The sequence below is a fragment of the Streptopelia decaocto genome (genome assembly GCF_964273445.1).
Source record: "Streptopelia decaocto genome assembly, chromosome: Z".
Taxonomy (NCBI): domain Eukaryota; kingdom Metazoa; phylum Chordata; class Aves; order Columbiformes; family Columbidae; genus Streptopelia; species Streptopelia decaocto.
Genome location: NC_138657.1, coordinates 65,274,382 through 65,296,687, shown reverse-complemented (window position 1 = coordinate 65,296,687; position 22,306 = coordinate 65,274,382). Strand labels below are relative to the sequence as shown.

The following is a 22,306-nucleotide window of genomic DNA, read 5'->3' as shown; positions in this document are numbered from 1 at the left end:
CTCTTCCAGCATCTCACTTTAGGAGACAAACTCATGGCAGAACTTCCTGTTCACATTTCCCCTCTCAATGCAGGGACACATGAATTTCTCAGCTTTAAAGAAATACACTTACTGGAACCAATGAGTTACTGTCATCATCACGTAGAGTGAAGCCAAGAAGAAAACAAAGTGGAAGTAGGCATAACTGTACACCGTGCCTTTCTTCTCATCATAAATCACAGTCTGGCCTCCCCTTTTTTCAATGTGCTCTTCAGCATCAGCTGTAAGATACAGGAAACAAGAAAGTTTTGCAAATTTAATCAGAACTGAAAATAGCAGCTGGCTTCACGAACAACACAACAAAACATCTATGGTGTGATTTAGGAAAGCAGAGCAACACTTGAACACGTCCTTGCCCTCGGGCCATGGGTCTAACCCTTCAGTAAAGAAATCTGACTACCACTGAAATCCTACCCTGTATCAGCTTCCTGGCCTGCTGGCTAGTTTTTAAGCATTTGGGCCATTTAAATTGCTCTACGTGTATGGTATTCTTCTGGCAGGTCCAAGCTGATAACCCTGAATGCACTCCAGCACTGCAGTTCCTGCAGAGCTGCTGAGCCAAAAATCCACCAGTCAAGCCCACAAGCATGCAAAGAGCGGAGATTACTCTTTGGATGTTGCAGTAATTAAATGTCCTTTAAAAAATTATTAACTAGCCTGTTATTTTAAAATGGTATTGTAACACCTCTTGCTTCCTTCCCTTGCCTAACTTGGAGCACTTCAGCTGCTTCGGTTTGATTTGCTACAGAAGGAGGATACAAGCAGCTCTACATCTGCAGTTGTGTCCTTACTGTCTTGTCTCTGGTCTGAAAGCCACAAGTGAGGTAAACTGTGCAGTGAAAATGTAATTACCGTCTCCATCAGGCATGCAGCAAAAGCAGCAACGAGCCACCTGCAGAACAGACAACAGGAAGGGTAAGAGTCTGTGCTACATCAAAAAAAAAAAAGAGCTGGTGAAGGAAGGTCTGTTATGTCTATGTTGTAGACATGAACGTAGAAAAGTCTGGCTTGTATTTCCAAGCAGCACAAAACTCAAATTAAGATTTGCCAAGTAGATCACAACAACAGTTTCTAAGCTTCAAAAAAACCTACTCAGTAAGATTTGGAACAAATTAACCATTCGTTAAGAACTACTCTACCCATTTTACATAACTCAAGCTCAAGCACTGGTGCAAATAACTATGACAAAACGGTGGAAGAGCTACAGTAAAGCAGTTGCACATTCGTAGTTCAGATGGGACTTACCTCTTCAGACTTGCATCTAAGTACTTTCATACAAAATTTTTTTCTACTGAAATTAAAGTATAAGGAACTTTTAAAACCCTGCTGCATGGATTAGAAATCACAACTGCATAAGCATGAGTCAGAAATGTACTTATCTTTGCAAGATTCTTCTGAAATGGAGCTGGAATGAGAGCAAGCAGAATTGTAGTCTTTACCAATTAAAATGATTAACCCCATCAGCTATTACTAACATAAGGATGCATAAATCCTGTCAGAAGAATACACAGCAGTGGACTAGTATCAGGTCAGTCTGCTCCTTTAAAAGATACAGGAGTGATCTGAAGAGCTCCTTATCAGGAGCTGCTGTCCTTGCAGTTTGAACATCGTGAAACCAGCACAATTTGTTGTGTTTGTTTAACGTACATCTTGAGACTGTCAGAGTGTCCTTTAGATGAACTTTGCTTATTATAAGCTTGTTATAACACTAAAAATCACACCCACAGGCATGAAGACCCCTGCTGAAGTCAAGACCCGAACTCATGAGCATGCGTAGTACAAGAAAATGATTGAGCAACCACATGTAAATTACTGACCAATCCTCAAAAGTGGGTGGAAAACCTGGGGAGGTACTAACCAAAACTGGAAGTATAAATGATGTAAATATAGCAATGAAGGTATAGCAGCTTTGTGGTTTTATCACCTAGCACCCTACACTGTGCAAACCTGTAATAAAACAGTATCTCGACTCTATGTGTATATTTGGCTGCTTGCACAATGGGTAAAGAATGCTGCTTTTGGGACAACACTTTGAGTAAAAGCACAAAGCTGTTTTTACTGCTTTATTTAAATGAAGATTTTCATTTCTTTTAACTGATGGAAAAAGGAAAGCTGAAATTGACACTTCTTGCATTGAGTGGTAATTGAAATGGTAAAAGGGTGGTGACCATCCAACAAATATCCACATAAATGCATTTTTTGCATGTAACCACAGTATAAGTCAGCACTTTCTGTAGTGCATTATCAACATTATTTGTTCTGATAAAATCCTACTCTGGGATTTATTTTGGCTGTGGTCTGATGAAGACAACGAACCCTGTTAGGAAAATTCCCTTCCCTAACTATCATATCAACCAGCCATTATAATATGAGTGTCTATTAACTTTGTTCACCTATTTTAGTCCACCGTATACACTGCAATGTAATGAGGTAGTGAAGTTTTACTGGAGACTTTGGTGTTCATCCTTAAATAAAACTAAAGCACAGCCCAGCCCTGGAAATAAGGACTTCGGCTTCTTGGAAGCTTAGAGCTGTCCACAAAAGGTGAAAGATACACCTGGACAACCAAGATAACACCATCATCCTAGCCCCGCTAGCACATCTTTGAAACCCTTCCAACCTCACAGATAAGTAACTATCACAAGAATTACTCCAGGGGTGTCTGGATCAATAGACAAGTAGCAAAAACACTGCAGAAAGATAGTTGCTTTGCAAAGTTTTACTATCACTAGTACTCGGTGGGGTGTGTGTTACGGATTAGTCAAATCATGCTACACCTGAAAGCTTGAAAGGGTATAAGAACACTGTGTAAAACCACATCTGGGGTGCCCCAATTTGGCCTGGAAACTTCATGCACATGAATAAATCTGTACTCTGAAGAATTCTGTACTTGGCATTCTAGCCTCTCTCCTCAGTTGGCATGAGCCAGTTGCAAGTTTTCCTAGCACCTCCAACAATCAGATAGTAAGCCTTTAAGGTAAAGTGTCCAACAGAAACATCAAATGGCAGTTTCTATCCTGCATATCCAGGAGTACATGTACATGTTGCGCTCATAATCTCATGAAAAGCCATAAAGCTCATTCTTTTTTAAGAGACTGTCTGAGAGTTTAAATTAAACCCTTATTCCATGCCTCTTTTCTACTGCTGTGCCAAGCATCTCCTGCAGCACCAGCCTAAGCTCCCCTTGCACCACACTTGAGTTCTGAGGCAGGTGCTGGGTTCCCTTGAAGGTTTTAATCAGTTACAATCAAGTCCTTGCACAGAGTGATGAAATTAGCAATGCTGGCACACATACCACTAGCCCCTCCTAACGCTCAGTTGTCTTCAGCACAGATATCAACAGACCCTGTGTACAACCACAAATCTTATGAGGAGCAGCTGAGGGAACTGGGGCTGTTCAGCCTGGAGAAAAGGAGGCTGAGGGGAGACCTTATTGCTGTGCACAACTACTTGAAACGAGGTTGTAGCATGGAGGGTGTTGGTCTCTTCTGCCAAGTAGCAAGTGATAGGACAAGAGAAAATGGCCTCAAGTTGCACCAGGGAAGGTTCAGTTTGGATATTAGGAAAAAATCCTTCACAGAAAGGGTTGTGAAGCCATGGAGCAGGGAAGTGGTGGAGTCACCATCCTGGAGACGTTTAAAAGGCTTACAGATGAGTTTCTTAGGGACATGGTTTAGTGCTAGAGTTAGGTTATGGTGGGAACTGATCTTGAGGGTCTCTTTCAACCAGAATGATTCCATGATTCTATACCACACGCCACTGCAGAACTACGTACACGTTCCTGGCCAGGAGTCAAAAGCCCGTTGCCACAGGGATGCCAATCAGAATGCAATTAGTTGCTCTTCAGCAGCCATTTTCTTTAGATTTATATTCAGCGGCTCTTGTACCGCTCTTTAAAACCAAACGGTCTGGAAATAATCGCGCTGAGCAGCACAGCGAGGGCAGGCAGGTGGGCCTGAAGGGCAGCTCTTTTCTCCCCGTCTGCTTCCCTGAGCGTGGGGCTGGCAGGTGCAGGCCATGCCCCAGCTGCCCGGGGTGGGCTGGGCCCTCTGGGTGCCCCAGGGGCCTCCGGGCACCTGGCCCCACCATCCTGCCCCAGGGAAGCTCCTCCGACACCCGCACACTCACCGCGACAGGTGTTTTGCTTCCCCAGGCCCAGGTGCTGCTAACACCACGTGCCTCAGGAGATACTGCTGGGATTTCTGAGTCTCACGAACGCTCTGATTAAAGACTTGAAAAACAGAAATTAAAACTGCAGATGCAAGTAACACCACTGTAGAGAAATGTAAGGAAGATTTAACGAAGGAATGGTGTTTTTACAAAACTAAGGAGCTGGTGCCTGACCCCAGCTGTGGGGAAGGACCGAGAGACATCAGACTATGAATCCTTAATGTAAACCAAAGTCTCTTCAAATTAATCCCGGAATGCAAACTGATACCTGTATTTACAAGTAAATCTAGGGGGAAGGGTAGCCAAAGAGCCAGGAACCCATATTTTAAATAGATTGATAAGGGGAAGGGTATTGTTCTAATTAGATGAATGAAATACGTAAACGGAGGCAGGCGTCGGGATAGTCTGTAAACACTGCAGTACCAAACCAATGGGGAACAGGGGCGGGAAATTGCAGCTGGCATTTGGGGGAATATAAGCAGGGGCTTTTTGCCCTATTATGTGTGTCTGCCTTTAGGTAGAACACCCGATCTTGCAAAATCATTATTAAAATATGATTTGCTAGGAGATCCTGCCTGAGCCTATCTGCAAGGTAATTGTTTCCTACATGAAATCTAGGGATGGAGATTCATCCTTCAGACACACACATACATTTGAAGAGTGACACTAGCAAGTCTAAGTAAGGGCTAACTGTAACTTAGCAAAAAACCATTCATTTCCCAGTGTTTCTGGTTGTTTGAGGGATAAAAAGGCCAAAATAACCAAGCAGGCAGAATGAAGAAATGTGTACTGCTGAAACAGGGACAAGTACTATAAGCCGATATGAAGTTACAGGCAAAAAGATAGTAAGTACTTTTGTGTGGAAATAGAAATAAGAGATAGGAACTTGGGATCATAGTCAGTTCCTATGAGAACAAAGGCAACCAGGACTGGAAATGTTCAAGAACACCTCCACTTCTTTTTCTGATAGCTTCCCAGCAGACTTTTCCTTTAAATGAGAGGACATGAGCTTGGCTGGAGCACAAAGAGATTTACAGGAAGTCTGCAGGATGTTAAATAAACTGCAAGAGCAGCAAATTATTTCTGTACATAAAGGCACCTCCACTGAACCAGCAAGAGCTGCAGAAGGGCCACTGTGGACAAGTGCTCCAAGAAGTCCATACCCAGAGGCACATACCATGGATGCTATGAACAAGCTTTTGTTTTCACCTAATTACAGATTAGCTAGCCATGAAAACAACAGCAAGAAAAGCATATGAGGAAGTCTGCACAGAAATCCTGTGGAAGGAAGCAAGAACTCACTTCTGTTTCAGCTGTTGCATATATTCCCCTCAGTGCCTCTGAGCTTGCACGTGTTGTTGAGGTCAAACTAGGAGCAAAAGAAAACAGTGTCAAAACCCTCAGCATAAGCCCAACAGGGTGATTTTTCAGCATCACAGCAAACATAAATAGTATACTCCCATGTCTACGCTAAGCATTTGCCTGGATATAGCATCAAGCACTAAGCATGTGAAAGTTTGTTCTGCACAAGTATTAAACAGCCTAACAGACAGCCACTGGCCAACTCAGGCTGAATCATGGGCTTAAAAGTAGGTCACTCCTGAAACGTGGTGAAGTCATCAGCAGCAAACAGCTAAGCGCTCCAATTTGCAATTCAGAAATCTCCCCTGCTGTGCACAACCAGTGCTTTTTATATTAACTTCACAGCCATCACTTCTGCTCAGCATTTCTGTAAAGGCTTTGCTAGCAAAGTAACAGGTCACTCAAAGCGGTTTTCAAAAGTAAATTACCAGCCACTGCTGTCAGTGTACCAATTGCTGGAAATCACTTTCTTGAATGACTGTAGTTGTTTGGGGGGAATCCTTTCTAGTTTCTTCTGATTAGAAACACTTCTTGCTTAGTCTTCCCCTTTCAGGATGTGTAATGCAAACTTCCCATTAGGCACAGGGAGAGTGCGTTACTGCTTTGCTGTACTCATTGAACCCTAGTAAATAACACTAGAAAACATTCCCCTTAAAGGCTTTCTTATCTTCCTGGCTTCCCCTGCAGGCTACATGAAGGTTGTCTGCATTCCTAAACACTTTCCTGAGGCACTGGAAATGCTGTTCTAATAATGTAAACTAGATCCATGATATCCATATATAGAACACATACACACATTTGATAGCAGAAGAGTAGCTGTGCTACCTCTTCAGAAAGTCTCTCTTTTTCACTTCAAAATGAAGAAGGAGTTTCATTATGTGAATTTTGAAGTGGACTGATTCAGAACCTGGTCTAAACCATGCAGCAAACAACAGTGCTGTCTCCTGGCAATGTGCACAGCCAAAGAAGTGATAAATCACCTTCCAATCATCAGCAACTCTCCCCCTTCCCCTCCCGGAGCATGACTTAATTTATTGATGTGAGCTGCAATTAATACAAGGTGAGCATCACAACCATATGGGCACAGACTTTTTCAGAGCAGACCACTGGCAAATCCTTATGGCAGTATGGTGCCCATCACTGGATCAAAAGAAGCCCTAAGCCCTCCCAAACAGTTTTGTTTGTTTCAAAGACCCTCAGGGAACACGATGCTAGAGAAATTTCAGATACTTTTTTTAGGCAGACATAACGACATAGAGTTTTTCTCATAGGAAGACTAAATACAGAATCAAAGCACCCTGAGACTGTTTGGGATCATGGACAGCTGGAAATTTTCTCCTTCCACCTCTAGATGTAAACTGCTCTATTACGTTGTAATAAAATGTATTTGTTTCAAAAGTTATACTATCTGTTGAACATTTTTGGCTAAAACATCTATTCTGAACCTGAGGTGAATATGAACCTTCCAGCTCAGTTCTATTCTACTTCTCCTCATTACCACGACATTGCATTTACCGTGAGGTAACGGCAAATCCAGACTTACCAAGAATATAAAATGCAGCCAAACAAAATGGTAGTACCCAGGCCGGTAACCAGGTTTTCATCTCTGTGTAGGCCTTGACTAAATTCAGGTACACAGATTGTGATGTTCTCATTGTCTTCATCCAGGACTTCACAACACAAAACAAACAAAAAGAACAGTTAGCAATGCTTATTTCACTGCATTTCAAAGTAGTGTTCAGAGTGAAGGTTTTCAGCAAAATATTTTTATTACTTCAGACATTAGGTAGGTACATTTCAGTTGTTTCTATCTGTTTTTTAAAAAGACCATACTACAGGAAAAAATCTCTAAATCTGAGCTGGCAGATTCTGTGAAAGAAAAAACACAACTTAGTAGAGTACTAAAACTTCTTGTTTGATCAGAGCAGACAAACAAGGAAAAAGACTATTTGGTGACCTAAGAAATAAAAAGCTGTAAGTATTCTAACACTTCATCCAAGACTACATAAACATATAAGACCAAGATAATACAGATCTGAGACTATAAATTTAATTGATAGAAGGGGTGCCTTGAGGACAACTAAGAAATTAAAACTCAGTGAAAAAATGTGGTGTGTAGTTGCCCTGTTCTCAGACTGATATACAGACCAAAGAAAATGGGATGCACCAGTTACAGGCAAGATTTTATCTTAACATCTAAGCAAACAGTACTTCTAGGTCCCTGAAACGAAACCAATTCAGCCCTTGATGTTCCCAGATGCATCTGGCTTTTTGGCTCTCCTTGGAGTCAAGGCAAGGCAGAGCAGTAGCCTGCAGCATTGCCCCAAGGCAAGAGATTAAGGCTACACTTTATCTCAAATCAAGAGCTTTTTAAGCCAAGACTATTTAAGGCAAACTGTGTTCCCATCTCCTCTTTCCTTCCAGCAGCCACACTGCAGGCCCATTGGGACAGCACAACTGTTTGTAGGGGCAGAGGGCAAAATGCAGCAAAGGGCGACATCCAGGTTAAAAATAAACTCAAAGTCAGGCCCCTGACCTGGCAGAGGAGGACTTTGCATGGCTCTGCAGGGCTGCACAAACAGCTTTACCAGCACACAGCAAGGACAGTGTGGAAGTGGGAGCAAAAGAAGGGGTGACGAGCCTTTGTGGAACAACTTGGACACAATCCCCCACCTGTGTCCATCAAGGACAACTCTGCAGCAAGGCAGGTCCACTGTTTGGTAGGCCTTTTAGCTAAGCCTGGCATGAAAAAGTTAAGGCACACTGTGATAAGCACAGGTTCAACAGACGTTACCTTTTATTTGCCCATTCCCTCTAAAGACATTTGCAACTCTGCTTTTTGGGTGCTGCAAATAAATACTTGTAGCTTGCACTTTCTTCAGGCCTGGTTTATAAGGTAGCCAGTTTGCGAGATGGCCAATTTGAAAGTCCCTCCTTGAGGAATAAGTCAACATTAGTTATGTTCATGGCAAATCTGAGAGACAGGGCATGAGACACCTTAGTAAGTGCCAGCACCCCATACATTCTTCAGCACATGCCACTATAAAAGCTGCACAGGCCAGTATGAGAGTCCTTATCACATTATTAGGGGAGAAGGGAACATCTCTGAGAGCTGATGGCAACCATGAGAGGTCTCTGTCCTGGGAGGACAATGATGAACATCTGATTCAGGAGGTCTGAGAGACTATGCTTGACGCATACTCTGACAAATGCAATTACCATACTTGCAACACATACAAGAAGAATCAAAACACTCACTCAACTGCTGAAGGCTTTGACTGTCACAAGCATGAAATAACACAAGACAAATGATTTAATATCATAGATCACCTTCTTCCCTTTCTGTCTTCCTTTTTTTTATCTTTTTACACTGTGTAAAGTCTTGAGTAATTCACTTGCCTTCTAAATCAGCTTCTACATTCATTCAAAAACACAGGTTAAGCTCCGTAAGTAAGTCCTCCACATAAGTACTGTCTGTTTTTCCTTCTTAGCTCTGGAATACATTTATGTGTGCCTGTGCCCACACAAGTGTGACAGCAAGATTCTTTCCCCCATCCCTCCCCTTTCTTCTTGGGAGGCATCTGTAAAAACTTCTCCTTCCTGCCAACAGCTTTATTTTCCTCTAGTTATTGTTGTTTCAACTATTTAACACTAGAAGTTGAGCAATAATAAAGAAGAATTACTAATTTGAACCAGGAAAGTCTTATTTAAGTCAAAAGAATTCTCCCAGTCCAAACAGGTAAATCTGATAGTTACCTGGGAGAAGGAAACAGTTTGAGTTGTGCTTGTAAAATCTTTTTGATTTTTGTAGCATAAATAACTTAAAACTCTAGGGATTTTCCTGGCTTGCAATGCCAATGATTAGAATGCGAGTGGAGTACTGGAACTCTGCTGTAGAACATCATCACCTCAAACTATCGCAACCTAACTCCAAGTCCTTTCTCAGAATGTTTTCACTCAAAATGGAAGATGAGTGGTATTCAAGTTTTTGCTCCATTAGGAGTCCAGAGCTAAGGTTATCTAGCATACCAATTCTAGAAGAAGGAAGTGATTTTAGTATCTACTCTGATGGCCAGCACCTACTAACTAGTGGTGGACTGACTAAACTTTTGGAGGAAGCTGATCACCCAGCTTCTTCCAGAGGGATCCAAGATCCATTTGTTCCAACCCCTTTCCCATCATGTGACCAAACACAGAATGTATTAAGTCATGTCCTGTTGTACAAGAACATGCACTTGGCACATGAGGAACAGGCTACAAGACTCTGAAATTTGTCTGTAGGAAACAGGCTGGAATTGCCCTGGTGCAACAGATGCAACTCACCCAAGGTAAGTTAAGCTCCCCAGGACCAAAGCAATTAAGTTATATGGAGAGTGCCCCTTGCACAGTCTCTCTGCTGCACAAATATATTTTTAGTATTTGCAATTTCTTCTGCATAAGCCACAACATACCCAACCTAGCATTCTTATATCCCTGAATTTGTTAACTCAGGTTTGCTAAATTTTTGCTTTTAATAGATGGCATGTCTAAAAGAAATTACATAAAGTATGAGATAACTTACTAGTTTCTGGTGGCTTGCTGGATAGTGCTGAGAAAGTGAGGTACATGACATAGCAGCTGATAACTCCTGACTGAAGCAAACCAGAATGAGGCTGACCTTTACAAGAAATAGCAAAATAAATTATTTTTGCAGACATTTTAACAAGCTAAAAAAGAAACTCATATCCTTTAAAGAAGAGCACGCTACTGTCTTTCAGAAGATAAAAGTATATTTTATGTTCTACTTAAAGCAGTTTATAAGTCTTTGAGGCAGTTTAAATACATTTCCACTGGCACGTAAAGAGAAAAGAACCTGTGCTTCAGTCCTGCTGGCTGTTTTAGGAAGACATTAGATTCCCACATAAGTAAAGAATCACCCCTCTGCTCTGGCCAACAGCACCAGCTTTCCAAAGGCTATTGACAAGCTGCCACAACAGTTTTATTCGCCCATAAAATTTGTGTTGGAGTCACTCAGATTACTATTTCCAGGTCCAATGCATGCAAGATACTAACAGCACACATAAAATATACTGAAGCATGAAATACTGCTGTCAACTCCTCCAGGCCCAAACTTTAAAGATGGTAAAGCACGAGCAGTCAGAAAGTAAATGGTAAAACAGCGTGAATGAGTCTGACAGCTATTACCTGAACTGCTACCACTGCAAGAGTTGTGTGAGCTACACAACACATTACCAGCCATCAGCATGTGAACCTTCCTTAGTATGACTGCCTGATGGCACACCCAAAATGTCTCATACCTCTGCCGTTTTAGCAGCTGAGCTGATGACCAGAAACAGCACTTCATAGTGTAAATAAAAGGACAGAGGCAAGAGCAGCACCAGCTCTGAACTATCAGGAGTCTTTCATGCCTCCAGGCACACAACTGTGGCAGCACCAGAAACCCAGAAGAAGACGTCAGTGGACTCACGACTCTGGACACAAGGCGATATGGCCACCAGTGACACAAAGAGGCACAGGCTGCCGTTAACACCGATCAGGACCTTGTTGTACATGCAGCCCTCAGCACGTGTGTAGAAAAGAGCCATGAGGACCAGGGCTGCCACAGCAACGGAGTACAGGATGAGAGTGACCAGGGCAAGCAAACCATTCCACATCTGCTTGTGGTTTGCACCTGCAGTCCTGGGGAGAGACAGACAAGCACCTTATCTTTGTCTTCCCTTCCCCCTCAAAAACATTCTAATAGCTGATTAGTTCACATCCTCAAGCACAAAAGACAGAGCTTACCTACTGAAGCATGTGTACATCACTACACCAACACAGGCCCTTGCAAGGTTCCTCCCACAAAACAAAGGGGAACACTGCATAGCATTAGTGTTTATCTTCGGTATTATCTTGCCCAGCTGTTTCTGTAATTACAGCCCAGTGTGACTCCTGAAACTCCCAGTCTCTGGGATAAAGCCCGTCAGTGCATCTCAGCTCAATACTTCAGGGGTTTCCTCAGTGGGAACCCAGAGTGCCCCAGGCTCCGCTAGCGAGCAGTGCTCTTCACACAAGGACAGCAAAGGCATATTGCTCGGCACAGCCCCTCTTCTGCCCCTTGCGCTACCTTGACAATTTTACTATTCTTTCGCTCAAAAAGCCTTCTCTTGATTTGAGTCTATCCCACCAACCTCCCTCTGCTGAAGTGTGGTCCATCTTGTTCCCCCTCTTCAACCTTCCAAACTCCTCTTGCAAAAGTCACAGGGTTTTTTAGGAGTAGGATCTAAGTAAGCTGCTTTGCCACAAAGGACTTTTTGCTGTATGGAAGGTTTGTTTTTTGTTTCTTTGTTTTGAGGAAACATAATTTAAAATAATATCTAATGTAGAAAGTGCTAAAGTTAAATGCTGTGGCTGGAAATCTTTCATCCACAACAAAGTAGCTACAGCAATTAGCAGTAAAAGTATCTGTGGTATAATAAGATTTCACCTCTTTCCCTGCAAAAACAAGTATCCAACAAAGCCCAAAGGTTTGCTAAAACTCCTTCTAAGCAGTCAGTATGCTAAACAGAACAAAAGAGGACTGCAAAGGTTTGTAGAGGAAGAAAGGTTGGAGGTGGAGGCAAGAGTTCCGGCCTGTATAAGGGAGGACAATTTAAATATCTTAAATTTATGATGGGCTAAGGGTTAGGAAGATAACAGCAAATATGCCTAAAGCAGAAATGAAGTCAATGCCAAAATGGGGTATATATGGGTTGATAATGGAATCTTGCATATTTAGATCAAAGCAAGCAAGTTGAAGAGAAAGTAGCAGTTCTCATGTTGAGAAAAAAAAAATAGATATACATTAAACTGACACAAAACCCCAGTATTTACCAGGTTACATTACTGCAGACAGTTTCGCTGTTACCTTTTACAAATCCAGTTTTATTCTCTTGCATCACTCTGTTTCTTAGCAGGTATATTTTAATATAAAATACAAAATGACTTAAAGTAAGAGGTTTTTCTCAGTATGCTACTACTTATTAGAAAGTGAGCAATTCACATTAAGAATGAATCAGCAGAGTGGACATGAATAAGGAGGAAACATATCTGCTGGGACAGGAGAAAGTGGATGAAGCAAAGATGAACAGTTCTAAATACTGACATTAAAGTGTCTTCTTTCAGAAATTACATCCATGCTACTTTTACATTCTTTGTTATGAGAAATGTATTGTTCGGGAGCCCACCAGAATTTTATGCAAATAAATACTTGCCCAACACATACCAATTTTTATTCCATTTGTGTGCGAACTCAACAAGCAGGATGAGCTGAATGGCAATGAAAAGGAAACCTCCTGATGCTCCTACGTAGCGCCAGGCTGCAAGGCAGAGAGACAGAAAATAGGTCAATCTGCAGACCCCTTCCCATTGACATAAGATGGAATTATTGTCTATGCAGTGAAGCCATTACACAGTTTGAATATCTCAAGGCCACAGATGTAGCAGGAGATGAGAGATTTCAGCTGAACAGCCAGCTCAGCTAACTCAGGAGTATCTCTCTGACAAATACAGCTTGCAACCTGCTATACTTTCAAAATGAGCCTGTTAGGACATTTACTGCGTTTCCCTAACCTAGAAAATTTTTGTGGAGACTATGTGTTACTATATCCAGACAGAAAATACTGAAACCTTTATTTGTGACTGACAGGAGGGAGGTGGTGTGGAGACATTTCACAGGAATTGAAACCCTGAAATTGCAAGGTACTGGAACCCAGCACTAAAAAGGGCAATTCCTTCCCATCCAGATTCCATTACCACAGAAAAACAGAGGTGGGGCTTACCTATTTACAAATGCTGTCCCGAGCCACTCCCAAAGAACACTTGGTATTCACTGACTAGCTTTAAGACAGGTTATTTGACTACTTAATCGTTGACCTACATATACCATATTTGGGTAGCTGTTTGGGTACTTTCGACAACAGATCTCTTGTGTGCAACACCAGAAATCCCTGAGGAAACACAGATACCTATTCAAATATCTAGCTGCATACACAGCTTGTGCTGCTGCGCAGTGCATAGCCTACAAACGACTGCAGGTGTGCCACTGATTTCAGTGAAGAAGACCAAGGAAATACATCAGCAGGGTTCAGACATATCCTACCATTGTGTTTTCCTTTTAAACAAAGCTTGTAGAAGTGAAGCGGAAGAACAAAACAGCTGGGGCATGTCACCCCTTAGCAGATGATGTAGAGATTTTTGTTGTTGTTGTTATACGCTTATTATTTGAAAGCAAGCAAAAACGCCATTTGTCTGCTTTTGCTAAATGTATGCACTTGATAAACACGTTCTTCAAACAAACAAAACAGGCAGGACACTGTGGGATGTTTTATGGATCTGTCATAGATAAGGTTAGTCTGGCCAGTGAGGTTTTAACACTACAGCCCACACAAACGTAGTGCTTGCACGTAATACTCTTTCTCCACCATTGACAAACTGCTAAGCATACAAAGCACAGCAAGAGCTTTTTTTTTTAATAGAAAAAATAGGCAAACTGAGCGAATGCTCAAACAACAAGAAGACAGGTAAGTTTCTCAATGGGAGGAAAAAAAAGGGAAAACAAAATGACACAATACCCAAACCATCTGTAAATCTCAAATTCAGGGGCTGACTGGAGGACAGTTTAGCAGATGTGCAGAATACAGCTTTAGACAGAAAAGTCAATAACTAATTTGGAGAAGAAAGCTTGTCATACTGTATCTCCACGCTGGGTTAGTTTGTTGTTGAGAAACAGCAGTCTAATCAGCACAAAAAGTTCTGTTTCCCTTTCTACCCAAATGCTTCATTTCTTGATGAATTTTCACATGAAAAAGGTCACTTGCAAAGAGGACAGGCAGTCTCAGTTGCTCATGAGTACAGTGCATTGCACCACTACATCCTTCTAATCCAAACAGTGATTAGACAGTAGTGGCAAGAATATACAGCCATCCTGGGATTTCAGAGACTGATAAAGAGCCCTTCACATCTGGGGCACAAAGTGAACTGGGACCAAACCAACAGCTAGTAAGAACAAGAATCTGAATTACACCTATCAGTAGTTTACCTGAAGTGGTTTTTACCTTAGTTTCCCAGAGAACTGTGTTCATAGAATGTCTGCCCACTGTATTATCTTCCCCCATGTTATTCCTTCCTCTTCCACTTTTAAACAGCCCGGCTAAAGGAGATCAGTGTTGAAAACACAGGAAACCAAGCTAGCCTTGGTGGAAGCAAGACTGGGTTACTGATCCCACCTCTTTCCACCTGCCCAGACTCAGCAGCTTACAGGCTTAGAAGTACCCAACAAACAAAAGGGAACAAACTCATTTCAGTATCACTGGGACTTTTGCTCGTAGCCCACAGGAGATCTGTGAGAAGCCAAAGCACTCACAACACGCCCCAAGAAGTCCAATTTTACCTTACTGCATTTACACCACCAGCCTGAAAGCTAACAACATCCCAAATTCTTGTGCTGCATTGCAGGTTTCCAGGCAGCAAACACCAGTGCCCAGCAGGTGACCGTGTCCCCTTGAGCAGTGGCACTTCTGCACAGTCCCCGGTTGCTGCGCTACAGCAGAGCTATCTGCACAAGCCAAACACGCGGCTCTGTGTTCTCCAGTGAAGAATTTCTTGTGCACCATTACAGCTCCCTGCTTAAATGACTTGCAAGACAGCAATGCAATGATATTTATACCTACTAATTGAGTCTGATCTCGGTCAGGAAAACAAAAGAAAACAAACAAAACAACAACAAAACACACGCAAAAAAGAAACAACAACAAAAAACTACATAAAAAAACAAAAAAAATCGAACCCAAATCAAATCAACAAAACCAACAAGCTTTTTACTGCATGTTCACATGAAGACCATGTACTCTGTACACATGGAATTCCCTCCAAACAGTTCCAAATATTCCTTTTGCATCTGGACTATACTGGCTTTACTTGAAGAAATATGGCAATATTTGCACCCATCAGACCTTTAGGATTTATAACCACTCACAAGACAGCACAGAACAAAGAGCATAACAAAACAAGGACATACCATTGAGGAAAGTGTCCTGATCGGGAATGAAGAAGGCTCCTGAGCACATTGCCGCCAGAAGTATAAGTTTAATGAACCAGAATCTGGACGAGAGAAAAAAAAAACAGATCACCTAGTTGTAATAGGAATTTGAGGTCTTCAACTCAAGTACCATGAGAAATCTCTATTTAAACCCCAACAAGAGAAAAAACCAGCCTTTGATGACTGATTGCCACTTAGTTAGTTAGTTTTCATTTGACTGCATTATTTCCAACAAAAGCCGTAAAATCAACTTTTGTTTTTATTTTGCCTGGTACTACACCCAGCTGGAAACGAGGCAGGACAAATCTGTAAAGAGAAGTGGAAATCAAGCAACCAAATATTTACCCATTATGAATGTATGCTCGGCAGCTTTTGCTGCTGTTAATTTTGATGGTGAACAAGGAGAACAAAAAGAAGAAGCAGGCCATTCCAAAACAGACTTTGTACACCGCAGAGTATCCCACCAACTTCTCGCACATCTCACCCGCCTGAATACCCTTGCACATCTCCTTGTAGAAGGGAATCTGAAAAGCACAACATGTTACAAGCCATTAGATAGGACACAGGGTTCCTCATAACCAAGCGTGTCTCTGAGTACCACCAGCTTTTCAATGGCTTCATTTAACACCTTTCACTCTTGATAATCCTCAGCTGGATTTAACAGTTCTAGGAACATTAAGAAATTTAATAAACCAGGGGCTGGAGTTTTCCAGAGCCTCCCCTCTCAGCTCCTTCCAGATGCTTTGGGGTACAAGTCCACCTACCTTTCTTCAGCTCTCTTGGCTTAAGCCACTGCTGCCCCTTACTCCTTAGCCCCTCACCCTGGGGACCTTCTTCCTGTGCTTTACAGCAGAATTCACCGATGGCTTCAGTAACCTGGGTTACGGGAGCCATACGGGTGGCTTTACCAGCCGAAGGAGCATGAGGGGCTGCAGGGCAGGAAGCTCTGGCTCGTGCTGCCCTCAGTGGAAATGCAGACTGAAGGACACCTGAGTGGCACAGGGCAGCAGCCCCCTCCTCTCCATCACAGCCTCTGAAAGGGACCTGTGCCAGTTGCCCTGATTTTGTTTTAAATTAACAGAGAGGCAGGAAAATTCCACCTTCTTTCTCTTGACTCATTAAATATTTGCTTTTGAGGCCTTGCTCTCACCACAAGGGGAAAGCAAACAGCTGCACACTTTGGCTTCAGTTTCACCAGGCAGACATGATGCTGGGTGCTCAAAAAAGCAGGTCTGTGTGGCCAGAACCCATTCCTGTGGGGTGCCTCCATGCAGACACCCCCCTCACAACCAGGGAGCCATTGAGCTGCGCAGAAATACAGGCATTTAATTAGAGAACCACTGTGCATTTTAAAGAAAGAAAGGCCTCTCTTCACAGCACTCAGCTAAGGCTGGCAAGACCAGTTGAGCAACACATCAGAGCCTCTGGAGCAGATCACTGCTACCTGCACAGGTAACTGGAGGAGACAGAAGACAATGTGTGCCAGGACACAACATGCAAAAATAAATACATAACTCAGACAAAGGAAATGGGAACCAGGCTTCAGCAAGCAGTCAGCCAGGCCAGGTTTTGCTTAGGAAAAATATACAAAGATTGAGGGTACCGGCATCCTTGAACATTTGCAAGAAATCAGCAAAGATAGGAGTCCCCACTTCCTTCAGCAGGCAGGTCAGTACACAAAACCAGGACAGGAAAAGAACAAATAGGACCCGAGAGCAAGCAATCAGGCAGTGTTCCCAGCTGGGTAGGAAGCCATCCAAGATGCAGGAAACAAGGGATAAATACGTAAACTGACGGCTTCCAGCACCAGGCTCTGACAGCCAGCTTCCCTCAGCAGGGTATGCAACTGCCCATCCTGTGCCAGCAACCCAAATCAGACAGGAGCCCAACAACCCTCCCAGCAGTTTCCCAAAAAGAGCAAATATTTTAGCAGCTCACAGGAACGCTGGCTAAGGGCAGCAAACGTAACTGTGGCAGTGAGCTGATCCTCAGTGCACTAGAACCAGCCAAGGAGATGATAAGCAGGTCTCAGTGCATATGCGTGGTGTTACAAGAACAGATTCAAGGTGGGCCACTCTGAGATGCTCTTTCAGAAGTATCTCAGAGATGCATAGGCACTGCATAGGAAACTGGATGGTAAACGCGTAGCTGTGGCTAAGTCGCATCCAGGAGTTTTTAGAGAACTCCTGAGAACTCATCTGGAGCATCAGCGATGCCTTTCTCCGCTCCTGAAAGGCAATGAAATGTCAGATGGGGAAAACATGCCAGCACTCAAAACCCACAAGTGGATTGACTGGAATAATTAAGAGACCTATCAATGCCACAGCAATGACAGGGAAAGCAAGAGCGCTATCAACTAATGCTCTCCAGTTCTTTGCATGTAATACCATCAGTCAGCAGAGATTAAAAAGATGCACAATATTGAACTAACAAAATTTCTGAGAAAACTAGATATTTGTTTGGTATAGACAACTGCACCGATCAAGGATTTCTGTAAGACCTGTACTTGGTACCAAGCAGCATTTTGGTTATGACACTTATAGAACAAAACAAAAAATACCATGGGACTTGACTAAGCAACTAGCAAATTACAAACAGATCTCTGGGTAACTGCAAATGGGCATTGTCTTTAATTGCATAGGTTTCTACAGAGATCTTGATGGGATTTTTGACCCTATATGTTCTTTTCTCTGTTTAGTAGTAATTTCCTTACGGATCTGGCTGAGAGAAAATGGATGGATTCACAAGAACAATAGCTCAGTTTGTGCCTACACAAGCAAGAAAGAGCTCAGCTGTCATGAAGTATGCGTAATACTATGCAATAATAAGCAATGGCCACAGGAACAGTTGTGTGGGATTGAACGCCCCTTTTGGACACCCATGATCCTGAAGGAACAAAACAAGAATAAACCCAAACTCTTGGGGACCTCAGCAGATAATAATCACAAGCACAACGCTCGTGACAAAAGGGCTGATGTAATGAAAAGGGCACGTTTTCGTGAGAGGATGCTCTGCTGCTGGGAACAATTTATCAAGGCGTATGTGACTTCTTCACTGAAAATTAAAATACTTTTTTCTTTTTTTTTTTAATTCTATAACTCTGAAACATGTACAGCTGCTGAGCAGCCTGCCTAGCCTATGTGATTTACCTGACTTTCCATTTGCTGACTTTTTTTGCCAGCTGTTAAAGACATGGATTAGCTATTTGCCAAGTATGATACCGTGAAATAGCTACTTTTATACCTCTAAAAGGTAAGCTAAATTCTTTGGCCTTCTTTCTGCAGAAACCCAGTATCCACTCAGATAACATAAAACGCCTCGGTTTCTGTGCAAGCAATGATGTTATCACAGCAAAGTCAGTAGCTTTCCAAGCACAGTGAAACCCGTTGAGACGACAGCAACATCTAGAGAAACAGGGGCAGACTGCCCTGAACTTGCTTCCCCTCGCTGCGAGCTGCCGGTGCCCGAATAAGTGCGGCGCGAGAAGCGAGCCAAGGCGGCTGTGCTGCCACCGGCTCCGGCGCTGGGGCTTGGCGGCATCTGTGCCCCAACGCGTGAATGCAGGAGGACAGGAAATCGCGTCAGAGGGGGAATAGGAAGGAAGAAGTGTGTAGAAATGGGCCTGAAGAGCCCAAGGGAGCCTGCTTTCGTCTCGACGTTCCCACTGAGCAGAGGAAGAATGTGGCGGATGAATTCTGTTTTGGAAATGGAGGAAGCATGGGGGAAAATCTGTGTGGGTGGGGAAACAAGGGAAAAGTCCAGGTAAAACCGCCTGTCTTGAGCAGTGGAGAAACAATATAGAAAAACGATCCAACCGAAACACATGCTGTCTTCAATCTATGGCTAAATTCAGAAATAGGCAATGGGTACCTGCACTTTTAAAGCTGCATAAGGTAGCAAATTTGGGTTTTAACATACTATAATGCAGTTAAGGGCCAAGACAGAAACCTGTCTGGGGAAACAAGCCTAAAAGCATGCTCTGCCAGAACATCTAGAACTGAAACACTTTGACACAGCTGAACTGGTTTCCACTGGTCTTTTCCCAAAAACATCTTTCTTATTTTTCCTTTCATTATTTAAGTAGGGCATGGATATTTTCAGGGTGAAACCACTAGTTTTGAAATGGGTTTAACATTAAAAATTTAATTAAAAGAACAAACCAAAAAACTACTTCAACAGACCAAAACAATTATCTCCCTTCTCTCAATTATCCTTTCAAAGCCTGTGAACTGCAAGGTTTTGCTTCAACACAACATTTATGAGTAAAGCTCTACCTGTTTTTCAAAGAAACAGAATAACTGGGGAAAAAAAAAACACAGATCAAGGCACTTCTTTAAGTTAGGTCCTGCTTTGCTTCATTTTGGAACAGAGTCAAGTCTCTAAACCATTTTGTGTAAACCCATATTGGTCTTTTCTTTCGGTCCCCATCACTGGCCCTGCCAACTTTGATGAGGAGGTGGAAGCCAAGCTCCCTGGGACAGTGTCTCTTTTTTCCAGCCATGCTGCAGGACACGGAGCAGATCCTCAGCTCTGGGCTGGCACCTGCAGACTCTGGCACCTCAGGAACTGAAAACCTGTCCTAAACATGTTTTAATAGACAGAATAAATGAACATGGATGTAGATGAATACTGCAAAACAAATACATTTTAAGTCTCTGTTTAAGGTGTCCATAAGGGATGGACATTTGCTGTTGCTTCCTCTCAAAATAATGCCAAAGGACCACGTGCTACCACACTTTCATAACTATTTTCTACATGGGAATTTATAGCAAATCAACAACAAAAAAATCCCCTCTCACTAACAAGGGAGAGATTCCTTCCATGTAACATGAGCATGAATATCTGATCTCTAGACTGGTAAAGCAGACAGCTGGTTCCCTGCCAATACTATGGCTTCATAAAGGATTGCACTAAAATCTCCTTTTCTTTTTTGTATTTTACTACAAGAAATTAAAAAATTCTAATTAAAGTTAAATAAAATCCTATCTTCTCTCAAGACAAGAGAGGGCGAGGTCCTAGAAGAATCCAGCAAAGTGTGTTCTTACAGTCTGGCTTCAGGAACTAGGAGTGTTCCACGATCCAGCCAAAAGTGAAGGATCAGTAAGTGCACAGCACTGTCAAAACACAGTTCATCATTGGGAAGCTGAGTCTGGTTAGTCTCAATAAATATTCTGAAGGTGCACTCTATTACAACTGGGCTGAATTAGCTTCAGGAGTCTTTCAACTTTTAACAGGCCCAAACATAATTATTAAATTAGAGAGCAGATGAAGAAAGCCTACTTTCAGATGGTCCATTTCCCATTCAAAGACATCAACTGCTCTAAATTAAGAGGGTGATTATCTTTCCACTTCACAGTAACAGCTACTCTTTGTGCCATTTCTTCCCACACTGAGCTTTCAAGACTATGAACTGGAAAATAAATTTGGCAATACTGAAAAGCATGTTGTTGAAGGCTTCTTGAATCACTTTTCTGTTGGATAAAGAGCAAGTATTTTTTGTTAGGGATACAAGCTGCATTAAAACCACAATACCGATGGAAAATGACTTTATGAAATTTGGATATGAGCACATAATTTGTCTCCCACACACTTGAGTTCCTTGTGTTATTCACTTTATTGCCAAGCTAAGCACCTAGTAAGTCAAAGTTAATTCTTGGCAAGCAACTTCAGCACACACATGTTGAACAGTTTTAAAGTTGCTGCTCACAGGCAAGCATCATGTCTGTACTGGGTGCCCTTACAGACTGTCAGCAACTTCTGATGGCCAGGAGTAAGAAGGTGGCACTAGGATAACTCAAGAAAAGTGCTATGAAATGAAAGAAAATGAGAACAGAAGATACGAAGAGGGTACAACGGGCAGCAAGAAAGAAAGATCACTGGCAGCAGAGCACAGAAACCCTCAAACGTGCACCGTCATAAGCCCGCTGGTTGATCTATGCTGCAGGCACAGGGTGCTACCTCCAGCTCTTGGAGCTAGGCTGCTGCAAAGTGTTTCACAGACAACTCAAAGTCAAGCACAGAAGGTAAGCAGGGCATCAACTGGACCAGTAACTGGTTAAACAAGGAAACAGTGCACTCACCAGCACTCCCATTTGGGAGGAAAACCCAAAACTATTAGATGCCCGCATTGAGGGAAGCCTTCTGAACCTCCAGGGCAAGCACATTCACAACCCTGAAGCGGGTCCATTGCTGAGTTTGGTGCAGAAACTTCTTTTTTAAGAATTAAGCAATCCAGCCATTGTACCATTTACTTAAAAACTGAGTTTTCTTCTTGTAGTTTGTAGAAGGAGAGAGGATTCGTGCTACTAAGAGCAACTTGGGTGGCTTAAGAAACCAAAGACGTGGTACAACAGGTCTAGTGTATGACGGCAAGCAGGCTGGTGAGCATTCAGCTTCAGAAAGTTATACTAAGACGCTGAAAGAAACTTGGGTTTTAAAATCTAGTTTTAGCCACAGCTCCTTTCATGCTTTTGAAGCTTTTTAATTAAAAAGACAATTAGAGAAAAACAATATCTGCTGTGGTTAGAGGCCATGTGAATATGATGACTCAATACGCACTGAAGAAAATCCCTTGTAAAGGATCTGCAGCATTGTGCATTGTAGTAGTCTGTCACACAGCACGAAGAACACAGAACTGAAATTACAAATGCAACACTTGAAGAGTCATTTTCTAATTTG

At 42.5% G+C, this 22,306-nt stretch overlaps 1 protein-coding gene across 1 annotated transcript in view; it reads right to left on the bottom strand.

Annotated features, from left to right (window-relative positions):
- The window catches only part of SERINC5 (serine incorporator 5), a 43,574-nt gene that overhangs the window by 6,832 nt on the left and 14,436 nt on the right, over positions 1 to 22,306 (bottom strand). The window contains exons 3-11 of the mRNA XM_082075506.1: positions 15,974 to 16,152; positions 15,608 to 15,690; positions 12,815 to 12,908; positions 11,039 to 11,250; positions 10,133 to 10,228; positions 7,115 to 7,241; positions 5,512 to 5,578; positions 892 to 931; positions 113 to 260 (exon numbers count right to left, since the gene is read on the bottom strand). Of these exons, the coding sequence (XP_081931632.1) occupies positions 113 to 260; positions 892 to 931; positions 5,512 to 5,578; positions 7,115 to 7,241; positions 10,133 to 10,228; positions 11,039 to 11,250; positions 12,815 to 12,908; positions 15,608 to 15,690; positions 15,974 to 16,152 (1,046 nt within the window). The remainder of the gene's footprint in view (positions 1 to 112; positions 261 to 891; positions 932 to 5,511; positions 5,579 to 7,114; positions 7,242 to 10,132; positions 10,229 to 11,038; positions 11,251 to 12,814; positions 12,909 to 15,607; positions 15,691 to 15,973; positions 16,153 to 22,306) is intronic.